The sequence below is a fragment of the Mustela nivalis genome (genome assembly GCF_964662115.1).
Source record: "Mustela nivalis genome assembly, chromosome: 19".
NCBI classification, from domain to species: domain Eukaryota; kingdom Metazoa; phylum Chordata; class Mammalia; order Carnivora; family Mustelidae; genus Mustela; species Mustela nivalis.
The window spans coordinates 8,867,701-8,882,458 of NC_139038.1; the positions used below are offsets into that span (position 1 = coordinate 8,867,701).

General features: G+C 57.0%; 1 protein-coding gene across 17 annotated transcripts in view; it reads left to right on the forward strand.

Moving 5' to 3' along the window:
- The window catches only part of CUX1 (cut like homeobox 1), a 350,246-nt gene that overhangs the window by 264,347 nt on the left and 71,141 nt on the right, over positions 1 to 14,758 (forward strand). For 9 of the 17 annotated variants that reach the window (XM_082712968.1, XM_082712973.1, XM_082712976.1 and 6 more), the window contains exons 11-14: positions 1,570 to 1,758; positions 9,389 to 9,447; positions 12,917 to 12,965; positions 13,993 to 14,089. In XM_082712968.1, coding sequence (XP_082569094.1) covers positions 1,570 to 1,758; positions 9,389 to 9,447; positions 12,917 to 12,965; positions 13,993 to 14,089 — 394 coding nt within the window. The remainder of the gene's footprint in view (positions 1 to 1,569; positions 1,759 to 9,388; positions 9,448 to 12,916; positions 12,966 to 13,992; positions 14,090 to 14,758) is intronic. The other 8 variants (XM_082712969.1, XM_082712974.1, XM_082712977.1 and 5 more) reach the window with 1 other exon arrangement.

A 14,758-nucleotide genomic window follows, 5' to 3' on the forward strand; every position in this document is an offset into this window, starting at 1 on the left:
GTTGCCGGGGGCGGGGCTTCCCACACGCTCAGAGGTCAGGGGCGGGCGGGTTTGGTTTTGTTGTTAATTCCCCAACTGTTGCAGACGGGTCCTTTTACAGAAGGCAGTCGGCGCGTCACAGTAACGTTGAATTGCTAGGGATGTTTCTGAACACTCAGTTTCCCTCTCCGGGCTTGTCTCCCTGTGTACCGGCAACATTTTCCTGAGTTGGTGCCAGCCCAGGGAGCACACTCGGAACAGAGCTGATCAGGACAGCGCATGCCTTTTTAAAGAAGCTGGCGGGAAGGTGCTCGCCGGGGCCATGTGCGTGTCTGCCAGGACTCAGCGGGGAATGAAGGCCTTACTTTCCAAGAGAGTACGAACTAAAGGAACAGAAAAGGGCCATTCCTTTGCACACAAAGCTTTACATTCTTGAATGATTGGATCCTTAATTTCCCAGCGGGGAGATGTGAAAAACCTGCTTCCCTGACTGCTGGCTGTCCCCGACCTTGATAACCCCGGGACAAGCACATCGTGCCTGGCGTGGCGGGGCCGCACCTGCCAGCATGGGCGAGAGCAAGACGTGAACTGGGGCACTTCGGGGGGAGGGGCACAACAGCGAGGATGACACCCCACGCTGTAGTCTGAGCTGCCCCCAGGTCCCTGCTGTCACAGAGACCAGGGTGTCCTGTCTTTCCATCCCTGTCCCCTGGCCACGCCCAGAAAAAGTGCGGCTACCCACCAGGAAAGCTTCCAGACTTCCTTTTAAAACTTGAAAAAAGGACCGGTTTAGTCCTTGGGGAGTAGAATTGACTTTTTCTTCTGTTGTTTTTTTTTGAATACCTTTTTCCTATTCTGTATAGTTTCCAAAATGAGCAAATTGGGGTGGGGGGTTGGGAGGGTGGATGGCAGTAAGGTTTTAACAAGTCAGTTATCAGCGTTCCTAAGCAAAGAAATGCTAAATGCGCCCTTCCACATCTTTTAGCTCTTCTTTAAAATGCCAACTAGGAATCAGTTGGTCAGATACCACCCCAGCCTCTGGATAGGACAGTAGCGAACTTTGCATTCTACCAGGGGACCCCCTCGGAGCCTGCCCTATTGGCACCCCCAGCACGCAGAAAGACCCTGTCTGTCACCTTCAGGTGGTGGCCCAGGTGTCCCCATCTCGACGAGGACCCTCCCCACTGCCTCCCCCAAGTCTGTCCCCATGCCCCGCCCCTGCTTCAGTTTCGGGGTGGCACAGTTGGGGCCCAACAGGCTTTGGCATCTCAGGATGCCACGCACGGACAGGATGCCGTGGGACAATGGGGACTGTTCCCCCGGTGCTCACAGCGTGTCTCTGGTTCCGGGTGTGCACCCAGTAAATACGCGTCCGGTGACCAAATCCAGGCGCGTTCACGGTGCAGACGGGAAGGTGGACAGGGTGGGTGTTGGCACGTCCGCCCCAGCGGAGGCAGGAGGGGACATCTCAAGGCAAATGCGCCGTCCCTGTCACTCCACGTGCACGTTCTTGCCTCCGTTGCCAGCGCAGGTGAGCACAAGCCCCGCTTGAAGCCAGGACAGTTTTGTCATTCCCTTTCTCCTCCGCAGGAGCAGGCCATAGAGGTGCTGACCCGCTCCAGCCTGGAAGTTGAGTTGGCGGCTAAAGAGCGGGAGATCGCGCAGCTGGTGGAGGACGTGCAGCGACTCCAGGCCGGCCTCGCGAAGCTGCGGGAGAACTCGGCCGGCCAGATCTCCCAGCTCGAGCAGCAGCTGAGCGCCAAGAACAGCACACTCAAAGTAAGGGCGCCGTGCGGGCCACGGGCCGAGGGAGGGCCGGACGCGCACACGCGCACACACGCGCACACACCCTGCCTCTGCCTTCCTCCGCATGCAACCCTGCAGGGAGCCCAGGGCGAAGCGGCCCAGGGGGTCGATTCTGTCCTCACTGTCTGGGACACATGCTGGGTGTCCTTACTGCAGCAAGAGGCCTTCGTTCCAAGGCCACCTTGTCAGCCCCGCCTTGGCCGTTGCACAAGTGTCTTTCACGTTTGTGGTCTGCCCAGGTCACGGTCAGAATCCATCCTCACCTTAAAAGCAGATGCCACGGTTCAGGGTTTTGTCAGCCTGAGCTCCAACCATCGGCAAGAGTTTTTCTCTCCGGTGAGAACAGTGGGAACAGAAGGAGGCATGAGGTTCCCCTGGACACATCTCTCGGAGGCACAGGCACACAGGGGCTGGCAGAGCTTCCTTCCGGAGAGCGTCTTGTCTGGAACTGACTGCACGTAGGACAGCCTTGAATCTCCGTGAGGGAGCTAGAAGCAGAGTCCGGAGCCCAAGGCAGGGAGAGTGAGTTTGAACCCTTCTGCCAGCTCTTGCCAGGATGGCACTGCCCTTCACGGGCTGTCCCTCGCAGGCAGTGCTTGGTGGAAGGCCCCGTCCTCAGGGCCCACCCACGGTGCTGCTTCCCCACCTGGCCTCCCGAAGAAGGACATTTTGTGCACCTGCTTGTGTGGGATTGAAGTCATTGCCAAGGTCGCAGGCCATCTGCACAGACATGCCTTTCGTCCAGCTCTGCCAGCCTTTCGGTATATTTTAAAAAATAATTATACTTGATTGGAGATATTTTCAACCTGTTATAGTTAGCACAACACGAGGAAAATCCTCGCACACTAAACTTGTGGCGTGTCTGGGCCAGAAGGGCCTCCTCAGAGGTGTTCTATCTGATGATAGGCGACGGGACCAGCAAGGGTGTGGGCCCGGCCCCCGGGCGACACAGGCCCCCACTCTGCCATCCCTTCCCAGCCTGCGCGATGCCCGCCCAGCATCTGTTCGCGCAGTGCGAATGATGGCCAAGCGCAGTCTTTGTGTACTAAATACAGTGCGTCAAGATCAGCTGTGAAAATGTCAGGAAAACTTTCTCTTACGTAAAGGAATTCCAGAGTGTAGTTAGGCCCGTTTTAATTTTTTTTTGAAAAACTGAGATTTCCCTTCCCGAGGCACGATCGTGTTTCTGACCTCAAGCCGAGCCACCATCTGGTGGGCAGCTTGCCAGTCTGACCTCCCTGACCCGGGGCACCCACTGCTCTCCCTCCTGGTTTCCTCCTGGCCTCTTTGGAGTACACATTGTGCGCCGTCCGAGAAGCTAGCTGCCGCGTGCCTGGGCCCCTCTGAGGAGCCAGTCCTGCTGATGTGGGGAGAGGGTTGACATATTCGTTATCGACCAAAGCATTTATTTCTTCCATGGTTCTTACTCTCCCATCAGCCTGCCCAATGAGTGCCAGCGTTCATTTTTTATTTCTAGATTAAATCTAATTTTCTCGTGTTACAGCCATTTCTGACCCCAGCAGTGACATTATTATTAGATAATTTGCCTTTTGCTGCTTTGTTATAGTTAAGGGGTATGACTCAAGATACATCCTGTGTTTGACTAGGAGAAGGAGGCTATAGACCTTACATTTTTTATTATGGAGCAATTGCTTCTAAATCAGTTAAGGTTTTAATGTTTGCCTTCACACACACAAAAAATGAAACGCAGTTTCACAAATTAATGTTCTTTATCCGTATCTTGGGGGAATTCTTTAATACGGTGCAGTTAATGAAACAATTTGGCAATACTTCTTCCAAAATTATCGCTCCCTTATCTTCATCTGATCTAATAATCAAAACATATCCTCTAGTAACGAGACTTCTCTGATTCTAATTATCTTAACCCCTTGTCACCAGGAGTGAAGATCCCCCCAATACCAAACCCTTGCACAAAAGGCATTAGCCGCCCCCAGACAGGCCCATCTACCTCCCTCACCCGAAGGAGGCAGGTTAATGGAATGAGATATCTTCCGAGGGCTTTGCTTTTTTTTTTTTTTTTTTCCTAATGTGTATAATTTATAGTCTCAAATCTAAACTAAACAGCAATACGGTTATTAGGAAAAATATGTTCTGAACGAGACCCATCAAATTGGCAACCTGATGCTTTTGTGACGGGCGAGGGGGTGAGGGGGTCTCTGGCCCGGCAGCCAGAGACTCCGGGACACATGGTGCGGGGCTCGAAGCGGGATGGCCGGCTGGGGATGCTTCGGCTGACGGCCCCCACTCCGCTTTGGGGCATCAGGGGGCATGGTTTTGCCGTGAATGCCGATGGCGCTCGGGGGCTTGATTTCACAGGGCAGCGTCTCTGCTCCTGAGCTTGTTGGGGTTTTCCCAGTGGCATGCCCTGAAATGGAATATATTTGGGGACCCGCGGGTTTGCTTTCTCTAGCACCTCGAAAGTCTCCATCTCTTGCAACCACCGTTTCCTCATCCCGACGATCAATCGGTAATTCCAGGAGGGTGAATCAACAGTTGGATGTCTGCCCGTCTCTCTTTCTCCGTGTTCTGCTTTCTCAAGCCAAGTTCACCCTATACGCCTCGCTGTCCACACACAGGGTGCCCCTCCCATCTTCACACAGACGTGGAAACAGACTCGGAAGCCGGAGAGGTTCCTACCTGCCGAATCTGACAAGTCCTCGGGCACATCGCTGCTTGTGCAGGCTAATTCTGTGTTCGTGATTAAGGAAATAACCCACTGCCATTACAGGACTGCTATTTTTGATGACTCTGTTCTGTGGTCTTCTGTTGGAGCGGCTCAGGACAGACGCAGTCTAATTAGGCGGTCACCTGCATTTCACTCGCTAAAGCACAGAAGATCACGCTACCAATAGCTTTAGTGAAAAATGGCTATTTATGAGAAAGGCTAGCTAAAAGAATGCCAATCTCCCCTTGGGAGACACTGTATTTTCTAAAGATGAGTACTTCCCCGTGGGGGGCGGGGGTGTTAGAATCACCTGGGGCGGGGGGCTGTCTCCAAACCACATGCCTCGCCCACTCTCTGCCCCCCACCCCTGCAGTTCTGATTGAGCCCCTGTTGAGCCCCGTGGAGCACGCTGTGACCCTCCGAGGGCTGGGCCAGGGAAAGAACTGAAAACCATTTCTCTAGCTTGGCTCAGTTCTTGGTTTCTGGACGCTGGCGCTTCGCTACACAGGCTCCCTAACCCGGCTGCGGGTTTCTCCGCAATGAGGCTACCTTCAGTCACATTTCAGTGAGCGTCTCATCAACGTCTCAGGCTCGCCCCTCGAGCTGCCGTGATGACGATCGTGGTCTCGCAGAGGAGGTTGCTGAGGTCAGGGGAGGCCCGTTCGAGTCCTTCCACTGCTCCCGTGCCCCAACAGGAGAGACGTACCCTGGTCGCACAGATGAGCCCAAACATCAAAAGTCTCGGGGGCAGAGAGTCTGGGGCCGGGCCTCCCCCAGCCTTGTGCTGGCTGCGTCTCAAAGACCATGTGAGCACAGATTCAGGGAGAGGAAGGAGTGAGGCTTCCGTGGGGAGGAGGAGGGTGGAGGTTACGCCTGCACAGGAAGCAGAGGCGATCTGCCCAGCCACTGGGGTGAGGGCCCAGGGAAGAGCGCCCTGGGAATCAATCTTGGAGAAACCAAAGGACTCCATCCGAGCTATAGGCCTCGAGGTCCGCGTAAGGTTGTGGGGGGAGCAGGAGGTCACAAGGGGGCCCTCCCAGGGCGGCTGTAGTAGACCACGCGGCACTAGGAGGGCTTTCAGGAGCTGATTACTTCTGGACTTGTTCTCTCAGAAAGACACACGTGCCCCGGTCACCTCATGTCGGACCCGGGTGTTTCCACCTGCAGGCAGTGTCCCTATGGCCTGAGCATTGAGCCTGAACCCTCCTGGTCTGTGATGGCAGCGTTCTGTGAGGAGGAGTCCGCTGCCAGCGTCACACCTGGATCACCGCACAGGCAAATTGGAAGTGACCTCCAACAGGGCTGCCTTCCTGGGGATCGCCCTTGCCCATCCGGGGTCACGCTGCTCCCACCGACAGCGAGCCCTCCAGGATAACCATCACTCCCCTGCCACAGTCTGGTCCTGGGTACTAACCCAGTAGATCCTAAGTCGACCTCTCACCAAGGAATTGTGGAAACCAGACGGTTCCCTGTGCAAGGGAAGGAAGGTGCACACGGCCTCAGCCAGGACTTCAGACATGGCGTGTTAACCCAAGGGGCGATGCATCTGACCCCACCCCCCACTCCCAAGACCAGGGAGCCTGGTCACACGTCCCTATTCACGGCTGGTGGCCCCTCAGCCCAGGGATCCCCGTGAAGACGCAGTGTCACTCACCACCTGCACACAGCCGCAGGCTCGCCTCCCCGGCCCACCGTGTTCGGGGGTAAAGAGGTGTTACTGCCCTGCCCCCTGCCGGGCCACCCAGAAGAAGTGTCTTCCTGAAGGTGTCCGCATCAGTCTTCCTGCCAGCGGTCCTGTGAGTTGGTATCCCTAGAGCATTTTAAGAACTGCATATGGATAATTATTCCGGCAACTCAAAGTCTTCTCGTTGAGTGCCTGCTGAGCTCCCGGGACCATGAGTGTGCGCTGTGTCACTGAACGGATGGGACTGGATCCTACGACGGTCCTGTCGGAGGGGTGCTGGCAGCCTGCACTCGTTTTGCAGATCCCCGCCGCTGGCCCGCGAGGACCCATTTTCTTACTGTCCCCACTGTCCAGAGGAAGAGGATGAGGCCCTACAGGCTACACCTGTTAGGAAGTGGAGAACTTCATAAACGGAGCCCTTGTATTCAGAACCAGGGAGCCCCTTCCAGAATCATACGGTCCTACTCAGGACCACCCCCCAGGGATAAAGTCCTAATGACACCAGGAACAGTAACCGCCCCCCATCTCCAGGGTGCTTTGCTGCGTGCTACACTCCAGTGAGCGTTATCCTGTCCAGCCTCACCAAAGCCCCCTTACCGTGGGTGCCATTATCCCCGTTTTATAGACAAGTAAACTGAGGCTTGGAGAAGTTCAGTGTCTTGTTCAAAGTCACCCTGCAACTGAGCGGCAGAGCCAGGCCTTGGCTGATCTACTGGGCTCCGGAGCCCCGGCCTCCAGAGAGCACCCGGCTTGGCCTGCCAGCATGCGCCTCGTCAGTTCCTCCTGGAATCACAGGGACCCGTGGGTGGGGCCGGCCCGTGCCCCAGTGCGATCTGATGGTGGGACTCGGGGGGTTGTTTTCTTTTGGGGGGCACACGGCCACCTCCACAGAAGCGCGGCAGTTAAGTGAGCTAGTCTTAGGGGGTGAAGAACCCAGCCCTGAATCTGACCCCTTCAAGGAGCGCTCGCAGAATCTGGGAGGAGCCTTTCTCCCCAGAGGCCAACAGCCAGGGCCCCTGTTGCCCAGTCCAGATTGAGAGTTTTTTGAAACTAGGCTTTTCAGACACCCAGTGAGGAGTCTCTGGTCAAAGACCCAAGCAGAGGACAGGGTGTGGCTCCCGGTGCTCACGGTGCTCACAGGTCCCCACGTGCTTTGTCAGACAGCCCTGCCAGGCCTGCATCCTGTTGTCGGCCCCAAGAAACGAGCGTCAGAGGTTTACAGAAGCAAACTGGAGGTTCTTCTTGATTAAGCTGCCCCCGGGCAGGCAGCAGAAATTTCAGCAGACGAGTCCGTCCTCGGTGAAAACTGTCACATCCGACCAAGTGACATGACTCCAGTTCTAAAACCTTCTAATTAGGGCCCCTCATAGGTCTGCAAAGCCATGTTCCCTGGGAGGCTTGGCGTTGGTGACAGCCCACATCAGAGGCCCTGTAGTGCCACATCTACACCAGGATCTGGCCCTGTGCTCCTTCCCCCAACCCTTTGAGGTCTTTGCTGCCCTTGAGTATTTCACAGATGAAACACTGATTATCGTGCCCCAAGGTTGTCCCGCTCATAAGCGACAGACCTGATTCCAGGTTCAGAGCCTTGCTGGCTTCTAAAGTGGTCTGGATTGTCCCGTCTTGCTGCCCTTCCTACTGTAGTTCTCTGTGCGTTTCATATCCAGCGTCTGAATTCCACAGCCTGAAAGGCACTCTGCGTCCAGTGGCACCCAGTGGTCTCTTGTTCGGGAGGGCTGGCCCACGACTAGAGAAAGAACGCAGTCATCACTTCTTCGAGAGCACCTCCGGAGATCTGTGGTCGGAAAATGAGTGCATGCTAACCGCCCCCACTCCGTTGGGTATGATGAGACACCATCGTGATACATCAGGTTGCAGGAGGTCATAAAAGGGAGCTAAGACAGAAGAGCCCTTTTACGCGATGGGCAAAGATGAGCTGAGTGAGTGGAGTTTCCAGGACACCTGAACTCTTCAGCAGCCAGCAAGTTGAGATTCGGGTGAACTGATGGGCCCGATGGGCATCTCCTCCCCAAATTCTAGAATAGTCTCTGTCAGCCTTAAACTGTGGCCGTAGCCATGGCTGGCCAAGCAGAACCTTAAAAGGCAACTGGGAGCGCTTTGGATTTGGGACCTGGAATTCGTTCACCCCAAGCCTGCGAACATGCTGAATTGTCAGCTGTGCCCCGGTCGGGCTGCCTCATTCCCTTCCCCTTTGTGGGAGGACGGAAGCCACTAGTCCGAGCACCGACGTGGAGGGAAACTTCCTCTCTGACCACCCAAAGCAAGAAAATCCTGCGGAGACCAGCCCCACTGGTGCCCCGCGAGCTCTCAGAGCAGCAGCATAGCTGGGGTGTGTGTCGTCTCCTCCCCCCTCTGAAGGGCATGCGAGGGCCGGAGAGTCGACTGTGCCCAGCCTTGGCCCCGCCGGCCTGGTGCCCTGCCAGGGCCCTCCCGCGGGACCCTGACAAAAAGACCACCCAGCTGAGCAGGCCTCCACTCCTGAAACGCCCACATTGGGGGGCTGGGGGGCGGATCTGAAGGTGCAGATGCTTTTTCCCCCCAATGCCTCTCCGATGCCAACACTCAGTGACCAAGGGCTTGTGGAGTGCTGAGAACTTCTCTTTGTTCTGTTTGCCGTTTTGTACAAAATGGCCTTTCTCATTCTGTTTTCCCCTTTTGGAAAGTTCCATTCTACCCTGGTTGAGTCTGACGTTACACCATATATCCCCGTGCGTGTGCGTGTTCACACTGGCTCGTATACACTCAACGCTCGCACCAGACCGGAAGTGTGATGGCCAGGAAAGGGACCCCGCACGTTGGCACCACTCACTTTGACGCGTTATGTGCCCTCTAGGGATAACTGGCCTTTCTCTGGGGACTAGTCTGTGCAGACGGCCGTTAATAGGACATCAGGGGTGTTTTAAACAAAAAACACGTATTTCTCCCAGTTCCGGAGGGCCCTGGCCGATTCCGTGTCTGCCGAGGGCTCCGTGATTCACAGAGACTTCCCACCATGTCCGCACACACTGGGGTGAGGCCACTGATCTCATCCATGGGGCTCTCCTGCTGGTGACCCAGTCGCCCCCAAAGTCCCCGCCTCCTGACACTGTCACCCTGGAGGGCTGGAATGCAACATGCAGATTTGGGGGTGCAGGATGGAGACACAAACATTTGGTTCATGTTGAAGCAACCTGTTGCAGACACGGCCACTAATAATATTCCTCTGTTTTCAGCAACTGGAAGAAAAACTCAAAGGACAGGCTGACTATGAAGAAGTGAAGAAAGAACTAAAGTAAGTGGCGACACCGGCACGGCCACCCCATAGCCAGAGCTCGCTGGCGACTTCTGCTAAGGAAACGCTACACCAGAGACAAGGCGGCCGCAGGCGCTTGCTCTGGGCCTCGGCAACTGCTCCATCCCTGGGCCGGGTCCCGGGCGGCTCGGTGCCACAGGCGTGTGCACTCAGGCCTGTGCCTGAGCTCTTGGGACTTTTTCTGAGAAGTTGTCATTTCAAGTATGCACAGAATTGGGAGAGATGGTGCCCTGATAGAAATTATGAAATACGAGCTTGTGTTCCAGCAGTGAGTTCCCAGACAGGAGCAGAGCAGGGAAATGTTTTGTCTCGGGGTTGCTTTTGTTTTTAAAGATTTTATATTTGAGGAAGAGTGGGAGGGACAGAGGGAGGAGAAGCAGACTCCCTGCTGAGCAGGGAGCCCGATGCGGGGCTCGATCCCAGGACCCCGGGATCATGACCTGAGCCGAAGGCAGAGGCTCAACCCACTGAGCCACCCAGGCACCCCGAGGGGAGTGTTTTCCAGTGGAAAGAGTACACATGGCCTCACACCGCCCTGACCACCTTCAGACACCAGGACTTCCCGCTCTCAGGTACAATTTCCCATTCGGGAGACAAAGCTGAAGGCCTGTCTAATGCAAATATTCCCAAGTAGAAGTTGCCCCCTCGTGCCTGGCCTCCCAGCCGTGCCCTGTCGCCCCAAAATCCTTCACCCAGGGCCACCTCCGGCCCTCCTGGAGCTCACGGGCATCCCTACCTCCATGGCTGGGCTCCCAAATATTCCAGACGGCCACTGGGCCCCACCAGCCTGGGTTCCGCACTGCTGCAGGAAAGGCGTCCCTCTGCTCCTCCCTTTTGGGCCCCAACCCCACCAAAGACACCTCCTTGCCCTCCGACTTCCCGCTCTGGTGGGGCATCTCCCTCCCTTCTCTCCAGGCTGACGCCCCCCACCCGCACCCCAGATCCTTCCGACTCCCCTGCTATCCCATCAGCACCCCCCCCCCAACACTTTTAATTTCTCCTTTTAAAATAAGCCTACACCCACTCGCCATGCTGTTCTTGGTACTCTGAATTCCATTCCCTCGGGTTTGCTTAAAAAAGCCCACGGGAAGGCCTCTTCAACCTCCTGCCCCCAGGGCCCGTCGCCCTCCCTCGGTCACGAGCTCCCTGAGCCTCCCCCAGCCTCACTGGCGACCGCGTGCCAGTGGCTCCTCGCCCCATGCCCCGCCGCGCAAAGTGTCTTTCCCTGGACAGTCCCGCCCCCCGGGCCGCAGACAGCCTTGCAGCACCTACTGGAACACCCCCTGCACCTGCCTACACCTGCCCACGGTCAGGTGCGGCCTCTTCCGGGCTGGAGGCGCGCCCTGTTCCCGGGTCCGACCGTCCCTGTCTGCCCCTCCTGGCCCCGCCGCCCTTCCTTCCTCTCTTCCTCCCACTCACAAGCAAACAACGTGTGCCTCCTAGTGCCGAGTCAGAGGAACTCGGATGGGGAGGCCTTCGCCCCCCGCCCCCTCCCATCCCCGAAGCTCAGTCCTGCAGCTCCTCGTAGCTCAGCCCCGTCCCACGCGCAGCACGTTCAAGGTCCTTGCCCTCCCACGCGGCCGGCCGCTGCGTGCTGGCCGGCATCTTCCTCCCAGAGCGGCGCGCACGTTCCCCGCAGCCCTTTCTGCCGCAGGCACACACCGCGCCCCCCACCCCCAGCCCCGGGTCTGGCATCTGGAGGCCCCACTCCGGTGGCTTTTCTGCTAAAATACGTTCCTGCCCTCCCGCTTCCTAGTGATCTGAGGGCCCTTCCACACACGCGCCCGCCTGCTGTCCCGTCCCTGCCCCGGGCCCTTCTCAGAAACTGACTCCTCCGGAGACGGACCCCGTCTCCACCCCGAGGAGATTTCTGCTGCCAAGGGCACCCGGCAGGTGTTCTCCCTCGAGTGCTGCTTGCAGTTTGTCGCCGGCCTGTGACAGCCTGTGGAGCTTGCGAGGGCGAGGGGCAGAGCGCTTCTGGCCCTCCGAGTGCCCGGCACCCGGCAGGCCCTCGGTAAAGATCCAGGGAACACATGAGCCGACGCTGGTGTTTGGGGTGTAAGCTCATAGGCTCACTTCAGCCTTTTGTTACACAGCTCTCGAGAAGATCTCAGACAAGAACATAGCACAAACGCGACGGCCGTAAAAGAGGACAAGTTCTAGACTGCTCGTCACCTCTCTCCCGGCTGACGCAATGCGGCCCCGACTTCTTAGTATTTTCAATAGCTCCCTATAAAATAAAATTATAAGGTTCCCCACCCCCGCCCCCACCCAGCTGCTCTCTCGTTCCTGTTCTGTTGGTCTGTGTGACGCAGGTGACTGCGAAGATTAAGCCACAAATAGCTGTCAGCTCCTTAGTGACTGCCACGGTCACTGTAGCAAGGGGATCTCCTGGGCCCCTGGGCATTTGTACACCCTGCTGCCTTTTTTTTTTTTTTTTTTTTTTTTAAGATTTTATTCATTCATTTGGTAGAGCACAAGTAGGCAGAACAGCAGGGAAAGGGAGAAGCAGGCTACCTGCCGAGCCCGGAGCCCAGTGTAGGGCTCCATCCCAGAACTCTGGGATCACAACCTGAGCCAAAGGCAGACGCTCAACCAACTGAGCCGCCCAGACGCCCCTACACGGGGTTCTCTTGATGACACTTCCTGCGGAACTTAAAGAGGACAGAGGCCAAAGTCACGGCCATCAGAACACTGGGAGAGCTCAGGTGGCTGGGTGCCGGGGCACCACAGCCGCGCTCGCTCACCTTCCCAAGCTCCTGGGGCCATTTGGGCCCACTGCCCTTCCCTCCCGGATAGACTCAGACACAGGAAGGCACGTCCCTTTGAAAGGAACGCTGGAAACCATGATTCTGGGCACCCAGACTCGCTGGGCTCACGGACTGGTGGAAACAGGCCAGGACCGAGGTGATTGCAGCTACAAGGAGAACAAAGGAGATCCAGTCCCGCTCCCCTGCAGCGGGAGCCCTGGAGCAGGGCTGTGGCCGGCCGTTGAGCCAACCACTCTGGGACCTCACCTTTTGCCTAGTTTCCCAGGTCCCTCGTGCCCGCCACCAAGTGAGCGTCTGGCCCTGGGGCAGGTGGGAGGGATGAGGTTTCTCTCTCTGGCTTCCTGCTTACAACTTTCTCATTCCCTGTAAGCCTGACAAATACATTCCACTTGCAACAATGTTACGTCTGTGTTCAACTTTAAAATTATACTCTGAACAGCCCTGGTGTGATTCCATATGGAATGATTTACATGCCGGGCAGGAAACTTTCGCTGGCCAACTGCTAGTTGAATAGTTATTCTAGAGACGCTATCAGATGCTGCTGCTGCCAGAGAGGTTGTTAAAGCTGTCAGGGCGTCCGTTCCTGGAGTGCAGGAGAGCGCGATGTTCCTGCTCATTAGTGCGGCCATTGTCAAAGGTAGGAGCGGGGAATAACCGCTCTGTGTTGCTCTCCACAGCATCCTGAAGTCCATGGAGTTCGCACCGTCCGAGGGCGCTGGGACACAGGTACGTGCTCTCGCTTGCTATCAGTGTGCATGAGGGCCAGCTCACGTGGTCACTGTCCGTCCCTGGGCTAGCCTCACGCTCTCGAAATTTCCATGAGACCTCCCGCCTACGGCTGACGAGTCATTTCCTGGGAACCTTAAGCAAGTTCAAGCGCATTATCTTTCATCAAAAAGAGGCAAGAAGAGAAAAGTGAGTGTTTTCCAGATGGGTAGCTCAGTTCACATGACTTTGTGGTTCCACTCAGGCGCTAAGAACGTGGATAAGACCACTTTTAGACCCAAATGGACTGGCTTAGGAACTTTCTTTCTTTTTTTTCTTTTTTTTTTTTTTTTAATTTTATTTATTTATTTGACAGAGATCACCAGTAGGCAGAGAGGCAGGCGCTGGGGGGCTGGGGGAGAAGCAGGCTCCCCGCTGAGCAGAGAACCCAACGCGGGGCTTGATCCCAGGACCCTGAGATCATGACCTGAGCCAAAGGCAGAGGCTTAACCCACTGAGCCACTGAGGCACCCCAGGAACTTTTATCTGTTGCCTCACGTGAAAAAGAGACGGGGCAAAATGACCCTGGTACCCGGGAGCCTGGGAGCGAGGTAGAATTTAAGGCATCAAATGGAGTGCTGCTCCCTGTGCACCGACGGCAGCTGACTCTCTGGGGCTGGCCGCAAGGAAAGGGTCACCTCTGCAGTGACCTGCAGACAGTTTGTGGCTCGGTGGCCCATCCTCGTACGCGATAAGGCACAGGTTTAGACTCCTGGAACCTGGGGACGGCACAGAGAGCAGGGAGTTTTCTAGAAGCCGCACAGGGCTAAAAGAAGAATGGCCAGGACAGGAGCGCATCCTCTCGGAAAGGAACTCGAGTGCTCGCCCCGGGTGTGGGAGCATCTCCAGGGGAAGGTAGATTCCAGGAACGCACTGGCGCCAGAGAGCCGGGTGCACAGGCCATCACAGCAGGGGTCACGGGGTCCAGCGGCCCCCGGGAGCGGGAGGGCGGCCGGCCCCACGGTGAGCCCTGCTCTGCCCCATCTAGGACGCATCCAAGCCCCTGGAGGTGCTGCTGCTGGAGAAGAACCGCTCGCTGCAGTCCGAGAACGCCGCGCTGCGCATCTCCAACAGCGACCTGAGTGGTAGGTTGACAGGGTGTCGCGGGCCGCGCTCGGTCCCCGCCAGGGGCCGAGGAAGAGGAAGGTGAACCGTGAGTCGGGGCCGATGCATGGCGGGAGCAGCAGCGGTCGATGACAGCCTTGACTAATGAGCGCTTGGTCTCCTCCGGGTCCTCCTCACGGCTCCCCTCGCCCCCCGCCCCGCTTACCAAGGCTCGCGACGAGGCGTGTGGCCGCAGGCGCCTGCGGAGGTCAGTTAGGGCCGGTGTGGCCGGAGCGGCCGGGAGGGACCCTCGGAGGACAGCGGCCTCGCCGGTCCGCTCCCAGGCGTGCGGCCTTTGTCTCGTGGTGTTTCGGGGGCTGCTCCCGGCCTCAGCGGAGCTTTTCTTCCTTTGTCAGGTTTTCCTTGGGAGCGCGTCCCCCGTCCTTAGCCTTTCTTTGCTCGTCCCAAAATGGTGGCGTCACTGACTGCTTCTGGTTTTGGCAGCTGGTAAACCGTTTAACAGTGTCTCGGGCTCCGATGATATTTCGTTCTTAAAAATGTGCGTGCCTTCGATCGAGCGGACTCGGTGCAGTGCTTTCGCCTCAGAGCAAGTGGTGTGCGAGGATCCGTTGGTCCCCAAATGTCAGTGTTTGCTGCGCCTCAGGCGGGGCCCTTCCGGTAATAGCTCGAACGCTAGCGGCCGACCCGAG